Genomic DNA, 10,480 nt, shown 5'->3' with positions numbered 1-10,480 from the left:
CTTCAACTGCCAAGATCAATTATGCACCGTTCACCAAATATTCTTTTCTTCATTAGACAATCTTAGTAGAATCGTAAAATATATTTTGTTCTTATTTTCAATGCGTCAGTTGTCTCTAATATATACACCCCCCGCCCATACTGTAACTGTCCACAATAAAGTATGACATAATCAATAGTTGTCACCTTGAGCTACCGCCCCAGGTCATGGCCCAGTTGCTCTATTCCGATTTTCGTCCGTGCTTGTATAGTGTTATCTTGCGGCTACAGTATGCAGTAGTGCTGTAGCCTCGTCAGGGTAAGAAGAGGCCCCATGACGTGTTGTAAGGGTCTACTCATTGTGCTTGATGAGTGTTTAGTAATGTTTAAAAGTATGTGTATTGCTTGTTATATCCTAGTGGAAATACATCCACACGTAAAATTATTATATTACTGTAGAAGCATTGCAGGGTAGTGACATACAGTAGACAGTTAGTGTAGTGACTCCTGGGAAATGGAGAAAGACCGAGCGAGTTCACTTAAAATCTACCATGAAGCGTGTACAGTACTACACTTATAACTGTACAAAGATTCAAGCTTAAATTATCAAAGCTTAATTGACATGTTGACTTGGCAATTATATCTGTAAATTATAACTTGAAGGAAACTATAAGCATTGACCTTTGTAATTAATTTCCAGATATTCAGTGTCACAAGACAATTGCCTGACACACACACACACACACACACACACACGGGAGAGAGTATCAGGTAATGTCTGGGAGGAACCCGTCAATCCAGGTGTGTTTACCTACTCAGCTGATCACCACAGGTAACCCACCCTCACCTGCTGTCTCTCTGGTTCTTTTGTCTATATCTGTTATTGGGCTTATATTAATATTCCATTGATATTATTATTACCTGTATAACATTATAACAATATAACTAAGTTAGGAATCCCGAGAATTTAAGATAATTACAGACCAGAAGGAGGAGGAGGAGGAGGAGGAGGAGATGATAACTGATATATCAAAGTAGATAAGTATTTGCTGACGTCATGCTAATATGCCTGTCTTCACTCTCCTCATGACGTCACTCAAGAACAATTGACGTCAGCGCATCAACTAGACGCGAAGACAGTGATGGCGATATGAATCTTTCTCTGTCTGTTGTCATTATCTTTTCTTTCTTTCTTTCTTTCTTTATCTCCTTTTCCTTCTTTCTTTCTCTTTCTCTGTCATTTTTTGTTTATCTCTCTCTCTTTTTGTCTGTCTCACCTTTATCTGTGTCATTCGTTGAAATCCGTTTCTGTTCACATTTAATGATTAGTTTAGGGGTTCATTAATGGCATGGCAATTTATGAACCTCTAATATGATTCAGAACCCTTGATATGACACTTTGAACCCTGATATGACTGAATCCCTGATATGACTGAATCCCTGATATGATACTTTGAACCTCTGATGTGACACTTTGAACCCTAATGACTCGGAACCCCTGATATGACATTGTGAACCCCTGATATGACACTTTGAACCTCTGATACGACTTTGAACCTTGATATGACACTTTGAACCCCGATATGACACTTTGATCCTTGATATGACACTTTGAATCCCTGATATGACACTTTTTCAACTTAGGTAAATGATTATCATAGAAAATTATATATTTTTTTATTTGAAATCTCTCAATCTCCAGTACTTATTCGCTACAGTTATTCAACATGACAAAAGTCTAACTTAAAAAAAAAAAAAATATATATATATATATATATATATATATATATATATATATATATATATATATATATATATATATATATATATATATATATATATATATAATGTAGTAATTCTTTCGAGGTCATTGATCATGTTTTCTCTCATTCTCTGTCTGTCTGTCTCTCTCTTTTTCTCAATGTCTCTTTGTCTATCTCTTTCTCTTTTTTTGTCAGTATATTTGGTTCACTTTCTTTCTGCCTGCCTGTTTGTCTGTCACTTTGTCTTTCAGCTTCTCTCTTTTCCTCTGTCTGTCTGTCAGTCTCACATTTTTTCTGTCTGTCAGCCTGTCTTTCTCTTGATCTTTCTGTTTCTAATTGTTAGTTTTTTAGCCCCATTCTTACTCTCCAACTGTTTGTGTGACTGTCAGACTCCCTTTATCTGCCTGTGTGTCGCTGCCAGTCAGTCTCTCAGCCTCTCTTCTCCTATTTGCTTGTACGACTATCAGACAGCCTCCACCTTCCCTCACACGAGCCCGACGGCCAACATCCACTTGCCAATACGTATGACCTCTTGCTCACACGTGACGTACAGCTGACCCTCCGGTGTGTCCTCCTCCTCGTGTTTGAAGATCTCCATCGCCTTCTTCAGCAGCGCCTTAGACAGCAACATCCTCTTCTTCAGCTGTTGCGTTGTTAGCTTGTTCTGCGCAAAGTGTTTCTGTGCACTCTGAAGGATGGTCTTGTGGTACTCGTAGAAGGTGAGGCCGACGAAGGGGATGGTCTGAGCCGTTGATGGGTCGAGACGTGAGCACACCGTCAGGAATTCCTTGCAGGATTTCTCTTTCTTGGCGATTTCGATCCAGTGGGCTGCGTCTTTTTCCTGGTCGGAGGCCTTCTCTTTAGAGCGGCCGTAGAGCTGCAGGAGGGAGTGTTTGACGGCATGCAGGTGGTAGTGGTTGGTGTGCACCCGGGGCGTCCACTCCTGCTGTAGCGCTTCAAGGGAGGGGATTGAGGGCTTAGCCAGGGCCACCTCCACCGCCGCCCCTAGAGCCAAGTTGGTCCTCAACACCTCTTCCACGCTGATCTGAAGGACAGGAGAAGGTTGGTTACTGAAGTGTTAAGACGGGAAGAAAATGGCTATTCATGTAGATGGGAAAAGTTCTGTTGTTTATAGGGAAGAAAATTAGGACCACTGTACTGTATGTGTATATGCAGAAAAACTTTGCTCCCCTGTAGTATCATATCACCCCCATGTAGTGTTACGTCATCCCGAGGTGTCATGTCATCCTTGTGGTGTCACCTCTGGTTGTCTCATGATACCCCTGTATAGTGTCAGTTCTCGTAGTGTCATGTCACCCTTGTAGTCATGTAACAGACCTGGCTGGAGCAGCTTTCGCAGGTCCAAGGGTCATAGTCGTCGAGGGGGCTGGTGGGAAGAACATTGTTGCCACAGCGGCGACACAGGAGGGCGGAGAAGTAGGTGTTGAGCTCGGTGGGGTCGGCACAGCGCTGGCAGGAGCAGGTGAGGAGCCTCGTCTGACGGAGGTGGTCGCGTCTGGCTCTCGTCCCCCACAGAATGTCCGTGTAGATAAAGGTGATGGCCTCCCCACGCTTGATGGGGTCAGACGCCCGTAGTGTCAGCTTACCATCCTGGCGGGGACAACGTGTGTTAATAAACAGGTAATCGTGGGGTTCTGGGCGACCACACACACACATTTCAAAAACAGTATCGTGTTAACTTTGAACCCCCTGATATGACTCCTTATCACTGTAACTAAGTAGACAACATCACAAATGCTCAGGAGAGATGACTTGTACCTTCCAGACAGGCTTGGTGTTAGGCATACAGGAGTGGCTGGCGAGGGAGGCCATGGGGTAGAGCGCCTGCACCTCCGAGTACGACGTCTTGGTTGGCACCTGGTTAATCTGCAGCAGTCCCAGCACCTGTGTAGGTGAGGAGTACGTATTAATGAAACCCACCACCTGTAGACAACACCCACCACCTGTAGACAACACCGATCACCTGTAGACAACATCCATCACCTGCAGGCAACACCCACCACCTGTAGGCAACACCCACCACCTGTAGACAACACCGATCACCTGTAGACAACACCCATCACCTGCAGGGAACACCCACCACCTGTAGGCAACACCCATCAACTCACTGTGTGGATGGCAGCCTCAGAGCCGTCGACGCCGGGGTACTGGTGAAGGCGGAACCTGTCTCTGAGGACGTTGACTACAAGTTCCTGGTTGTGGCGGTGCTGGGGCCACCCTGCCCCCTGCTGCAGGTACCGGGTGTTGAACCGCTCCGCACACGTCCGCCACCGCTTAGGTTCCCGACCCGCGAACACCAGACACCTGAAGTGGGTAGATTAGTTTAGGAAGGAACCCAAGCACAATGAGAGGTAGTTAGCGACCAATGGTGATCTGAGGGAGGTAAACTCGCTTATGAAGGAGACGTGAGTTATCTGTGTCAAGTAAACTCGTTCATAAGAACATAAGAAAATAAGGAGTCTGCAATAGGCCGGTTGGCCTGTGCATGGCAGCTCCTGTCGAGAGTTACTACCACTCTCTATCATCCATGAATCTATCCAGTCTCCTTTTGAAACTTTCCAGCGTTCCAGCACTAACTACATGGTTGCTAAGCTTGTTCCACTCGTCCACCACCCTATTTGTGAACCAGTTCCTTCCTATCTCCCTCCTAAACCTAAACTTATCCAACTTAAATCCATTGCTTCGAGTCCTATCCTGCTCGGATATTATAAGAACTTTATCTATATCCTCTTTATTCTTTATTGATTCCTTACTACCACCAGTCACCGTTTCATGACCTTCCTTGACCTCTCTCGACCTACCTGAGGGCCGTGATGACCTCGTACAGGTGGTGAGGTCCCCCGTCTGTGTCGTCGATGGATATGGTGACCCCGGCGGCCTTGGTGACGTCACACTCAGGCTGGTGATCAGGGCTGACCTCACACTTGGGCCCACACAGAGGCCATGTGCATCGTGAACACCTGAGGTCAAAGGTTAAAGGTTTACAAGTGTCATATGGTGCACTGTCAGCTGTTGTGTCATATAGTGTACTGTCAGCTGTTGTTTCATATAGTGCACTGTCAGCTGTTGTTTCATATAGTGCACTGTCAGCTGTTGTTTCATATGGTGAACTGTCAGCTGCTGTGTCATATAGAACTGTCAGCTGTTGTTTCATATGGTGTACTGTAAGCTATTGTGTCATACAGTACTGTCAGCTGTGTTTCATATGGTGTACTCTAAGCTGTTGTGTCATACAGTACTGTCAGCTGTTGTTTCTTATGGTGTACTGTAAGCTGTTGTGTCATACAGTACTGTCAGCTGTTGTTTCATATGGTGTACTGTAAGCTGTTGTGTCATACAGTACTGTCAGCTGTTGTGTCATGGTGTACTGTCAGCTGTTGTGTCATACAGTACTGTCAGCTGTTGTGTCATATGGTGTACTGTAAGCTGTTGTGTCATACAGTACTGTCAGCTGTTGTGTCATACAGTACTGTCAGCTGTTGTGTCATATGGTGTACTGTAAGCTGTTGTGTCATACAGTACTGCCAGCTGTTGTGTCATATGGTATACTGTAAGCTGTTGTGTCATACAGTACTGTCAGCTGTTTTCATATGGTGTACTGTCAGCTGTCGTGCCATATAGTACTGTACTGTCAGCTGTCGTGTCATACAGTACTGTCAGCTGCTGTGTCATATGGTGTACTGTCAGCTGTTGTCATTAACTTTGCTTGACTCTCCTAACTACCCTCCTGGTCAGCTGATTTTGCTGACTCCTGACACCCTGGTTTCTGTTATTAAATTGTGCTGTCAGGTGATTGCTGACTTTGGTTAACCTCCTTCACCTCACTGACTGACTCTGCTGACTAACTAACACAACTAACTGACTCTACTGACTAGCTAACACAACTAACTGACTTTACTGGACTAACTCTAATTCAACTAACACAACTAACTGACAAACTGAACTAACACAACTGACTTTACTGACTAACTAACACACAACTAACCGACTTTACTGATAAAAACTCTCTAACTGACCTGTATTTCCCAGACACTCTCCTGTAGCAGCCTAGACATATTGGTTCTGTCTCCTGCTTCGGTCCCAACACCAGCGGCGCCTCCGTCAAGATTAGATCATCCACCTCCAAGTCTCTTGTAGCCACGAGAAGCCGACCCAACTCTTTCTTCTTATTGATCTATTGGGTGGACGAGAGGTTAAAGTCTTGGAGATGGTCTGTATATCGAGGTTAAAGTCTTGGGAGATGGTCTGTATATCGAGGTTAAAGTCTGGGAGATGGTCTTTATATTGAGGTTAAAGTCTTGGAGATGTTCTGTATATTGAGGTTAAAATCTTGGGAGAGGGTCTTTATATTGAGGTTAAAGTCTTGGGAGATGGTCTTTATATTGAGGTTAAAGTCTGGGAGATGGTCTTTATATTGAGGTTAAAGTCTTGGAGATGTTCTGTATATTGAGGTTAAAATCTTGGGAGATGGTCTGTATATTGAGGTTAAAGTCTTGGATATTGTCTGTATATTGAGGTTAAAGTCTTGGGAGAGGGTCTTTATATTGAGGTTAAAGTCTTGGGAGATGGTCTTTATATTGAGGTTAAAGTCTTGAAGATGGGTCTGTATATTGGGGTTAAGGCTGAGGATGATTTACGAGCGTCTGAACATTAAGATTAAAGTCTGAAATATGACCTGAGAGTGTTTGCAGACTGAGTTTATCTTTAATACTCCTATTCAGTTTAAAATTAATCTCAGTAGTTCAGTTAAAGCCTGGTGTGGGGGTGGGGTAATTTAAGTAAGTCTGAAGTCTGAAAGATTAAGTGACTCAACACCAGGGTCGTGACTCAGTGTGACTTACCGTGAAGGGACGGCAGACATCCTTATGGTCAGACCAGCCTTTCTTCTGACATTGCCTGCCGCAGTAGAAGACAGTGCGGCAACCCGTGCATTTAGTATGTGCCGCATGCCCGCAAGCGCCACATGGCCCTCCCTCCTCACACATCACGACACACGTTTACGCCAAGCCTGAAGACAATAATAATAATGATAATGACAATAATAATAATAATGACAATAATAATGATAATGACAATAATATAATAATGTAACAATGATAATTTATAGTAATTTTGAATTACGATACAATATCCGTTGTGGTGCATCTGAATTGATCAAGAAATGAATGAAAATAAATTATAAAACAATAGTAATAGAAAACAATAACATTAGAATCAACAACTACAAAAAATAGCAAAATAATTTATACATTTCATAATAAAGGCGCAGAAGATAGATATAGGAATTAGTCAAAGAATTTTTAGGTTCGAGAAATTCTGATATATTTAAATTTGTAAAGTAATTAGTCCGGTCAAGTAATAAGCAAAATCAAGTAAACAGATTCCAGGAATAAAGTCATTTTAATAGCATGTATGCAATGTACATAAATTTCAATGTACCAAGAGGGTGGTATACTGAGTTGGGGAAAAATTTTAGTAAAAAATTCTGTTATGTTTTGCTCGAAATAATAACAGCCTTAAGTCATAACCCGAGGAACACCAAGATCGCCAAAAACGCCTCTGGTTATGAAGTGTTTGCTGGTTATCGAACGCTACAATGCATATACTGTATGTGGAGGCGAGATCGAAATACATTAAGAGGTGAGTTGATGTGTTTATTTCTTCCCGTGATTTACAGACGGAATTTATCAACCAATTATCTCTGGACGAGGGATCAATTATACCTAGTCTGTAACACTCCGTATACCGTTCGCCATTTTGCTTCAAGTCACTGCGCATGTGTTTATATGACGTCACTTGTTTATAACCTCATTTACACCTGTTTCTGATTTCCAGTTATTAAATAAGTATTTTTTTTTAATTACAACGTATTGTCATTATATTCAGTATCACTTTATGTACATTTCTTTCACTACAATATTCATGAAAGTATTATTATTCTTACTGTTTATTTTCTATGTATCTTTACTGTGTATTTCTAAAGGTATATCATATTTTAAGTTATTTATTATTGTTTAATAATTTCTACCGCATGTTTATAAAAATATTTTAATAGCCATCATTGTTATATCCCCATAACGATTAGTTTTATTAAAAAGGTTAATGTGTAAATGACCAAACTTATTATTTATTGTAAATTTGTAATATCTCCAAACCCCGACTATGTATTTTGGTTGTACATAGATTAAGCCTCGTGTCAGTCACCTCAAAAATATATATGTAAATAGATTCTGTGTCATCGTTACGTACCACCACTTGGTAAATTGGATCACATGACGTTTAGCCTCATATCTTATTTCACCGAATGATTAAACACCCTAGCGCTAACCTAACCTATTAATATTGAAAAAAAAAATAATGTATGTTTTTTGTTTCCTATGATTTAATCTTTTTTTTCCTCATAATTTCCACGATGGGGACTTAGTTTATATAGCTTTAGATGTATGTTGTTGTGTCGTGTTTTTCTTTACAAGTAAATTAGTCTAATTTCTTACCTTTTTCTTTCTGATAATAGTTGTATAGAGCCTTTTTGTGACCCTATCTAGCACTAAGAACACTGAGCGAGTGCCACCAGGTAAACACACGTGACACCCAGTACTACCACGGTCCTCCACCACGGCCAAAATTGCCTTTCCCCCTATGCTCCTACGTCTGGCCGACACCCTCCTTGGCAAGTAACTTATGTGGATGTTGTCGTACCGCTTCGTTCTTTATAATTATAGACTTTACCATGAGTCAAAGTGGTGCCCATTTCTGCGGTTTGTGTTGATGAAATGTAAATAGTGTTTTATTTTTTCATCGCTGAGTACAATATATGAAACAAATAGATGCTTAGATAGATTCAAATAAAGATAACTGGATCCTCGTGCAAGAATCGTTCACTGGCGCCTGAAATAAAGCAACACGTAATTCGGGTAATGTCTACGCTCGGTTTCAGTCATTTTTCGTATCTCTAGTTTCACTCAACCTGCACCTGATCTGCCATACATTAAGGTCCTTCTCATCTGCCAAGAAAGTCACCCCGAACAAGGACACACATACGCTATAACGTCAAAATGAGTTCATCGTACGTGGGAGACAGTCTAGGAGCGCTATCCAAACTTACTAGTCATGATTTTTCGATATATTGGACATTTTAGTTTAGGAATTATTGCAGTGTTGTGGTTTTTATGTAAATTCTAACATTAATTCGTATTTTAAGTTCATACAAATATAAAAAGGAGTAAAGGTGAATTCTTTGTATAATATATAATGGTTTAATGTGTACTGCCGTTCCAACTGTAGTGGTGATGGTTATTGTGGTGGTAGTGATGTTTGTGGAAGGAGAAGTTGATGGTTATTGTGGTGGTAGTGATGTTTGTGGAAGGAGAAGTTGAGGGTGGTAGTAGTGGTGGTAGTGGAGGGAGAGGTTGAGGGTGGTAGTAGTGGTGTTGGTAGTGGTGGGGGTAGGTTGAAATTAATTAATTGGTGTTAGTAGTGGAGGAGAGGTTGAAGTGTGGTAGTAGTGGTGGGAGAGGAGTTGAAAATTGGTAGTAGTGGAAGGAGAGGTTGAGGGAGTGGAAGTGGTGGTGGTGGTGGTAGTGGAGAGGAGAGGTTGAGGTGGTAGTAGTGGTGGGAGAGGTTGAGGGTGGTAGTAGTGGTGGGAGAGGTTGAGGTGGTAGTAGTGGAAGGAGAGGTTGAGGTGGAAGTGGTGGTGGTGGCGGTGGTGTTAGTGGAGGAGAGGTTGAGGTGGTGAAGTAGTGGTGGGAGGTTGAGGGTGGTAGTGGTGGTGGTGGTAGTGGAGGGAGAGAGGATTGAGGTGGTAGTGGTGGTGGTAGTAGTGGTGGTGGTGGTAGTGGAGAAAGAGGTTGAGGTGGTAGTAGTGGTGGAGGGTTGAGGGTGGTAGTAGTGGTGGGAGAGGTTGGGGGTGGTAGTAGTGGTGGTGGTGGTAGTGGTGGGAGGTTGAGGTGGTAGTGAAATTGGGAGAGAGGTTGAGGGAGTGGTAGTAGTGGTGGGAGAGGTTGGGGTGGTAGTAGTAGTGGTGGTGTTAGTGGTGGGAGGTTAGGGTGGTAGTAGTGGTGGTGGTGGTGGTGGGGAGAGGTTGAGGGTGGTAGTAGTGGAGGAGGTTGAGGTGGTAGTAGTGGTGGGAGAGGTTGAGGTGGTAGCAGTAGTGGTGGTGGTGGTAGTGGAGGAGAGGTTGAGGTGGTAGTAGTGGTGGAGGAGGTTGAGGTGGTAGTAGTGGTGGTGGTGGTAGTGGAGGGGAGAGGGTTGAGGGGTGGTAGTGAGAAAAGTGGTGGTAGTAGTGGTGGTGGTAGTGGAGAAAGGTTGAGGGGTGGTAGTAGTGGTGGGAGAGGTTGAGGGTGGTAGTAGTGGTGGGAGAGGTTGAGGGTGGTAGTAGTGGTGGTAGTAGTGGTGGTGGTGGTGGTAGTGGAGAGAGGTTGAGGGTGGTGGAGGTACAGCAGCTGAAAGTTGCCACGTGGTAGGTGTATAAATAACTTCGCCATCCGCCCGCCACAGTTTAGTTCAGTTCTGCCTCCCCTTACCACGTGACGCTGGACACACACACACACACACACACACACACACACACACACAGTGGATAATTCGGTTTATTATAGATAAGAAAATAAATGTATTAACAATTTATTATATTATTTGACTTATTATGGAAATGAAAATGAGTACAATTACTTAAGAATAAATCATTAAGCCTGACAGTTTCTTCCTTTGACAACAACC

The 10,480-nt window shown here is 42.7% G+C and overlaps 1 protein-coding gene across 1 annotated transcript; it reads right to left on the bottom strand.

Annotated features, from left to right (window-relative positions):
• Positions 1-1,810: 1,810 nt before the first annotated feature.
• Positions 1,811-8,404, bottom strand: LOC121858710 (SET domain-containing protein SmydA-8-like). The gene is made up of 8 exons (XM_042355308.1): positions 8,257-8,404; positions 6,604-6,770; positions 5,779-5,936; positions 4,564-4,722; positions 3,871-4,066; positions 3,521-3,646; positions 3,080-3,352; positions 1,811-2,786 (listed from the first exon to the last, which is right to left on the bottom strand). Exons 2-8 carry the CDS (start codon positions 6,745-6,747, stop codon positions 2,226-2,228), a joined length of 1,617 nt encoding a protein of 538 aa, XP_042211242.1. The 5' UTR covers positions 6,748-6,770; positions 8,257-8,404; the 3' UTR covers positions 1,811-2,225.
• Between the last annotated feature and the right edge of the window lie 2,076 nt (positions 8,405-10,480).

This window comes from Homarus americanus, unplaced genomic scaffold, assembly GCF_018991925.1.
Source record: "Homarus americanus isolate GMGI-L3 unplaced genomic scaffold, GMGI_Hamer_2.0 scaffold74, whole genome shotgun sequence".
NCBI classification, from domain to species: domain Eukaryota; kingdom Metazoa; phylum Arthropoda; class Malacostraca; order Decapoda; family Nephropidae; genus Homarus; species Homarus americanus.
The sequence above is the reverse complement of the archived record's forward strand: the minus strand, read 5'-3'. Positions and strand labels throughout refer to the sequence as shown.

Bases quoted from the DNA above. Each gene is read 5' to 3' on its own strand.
- LOC121858710 (XM_042355308.1), bottom strand. From the start codon at position 6,747: ATGTGTGAGGAGGGAGGGCCATGTGGCGCTTGCGGGCATGCGGCACAT. The intron at 5,937-6,603 runs GTAAGTCACACT...TCCACCCAATAG, and splicing joins ATGTCTGCCGTCCCTTCACG to ATCAATAAGAAGAAAGAGTT. The intron at 2,787-3,079 runs GTCTGTTACATG...CCTGTCCTTCAG, and splicing joins GCGAAAGCTGCTCCAGCCAG to ATCAGCGTGGAAGAGGTGTT.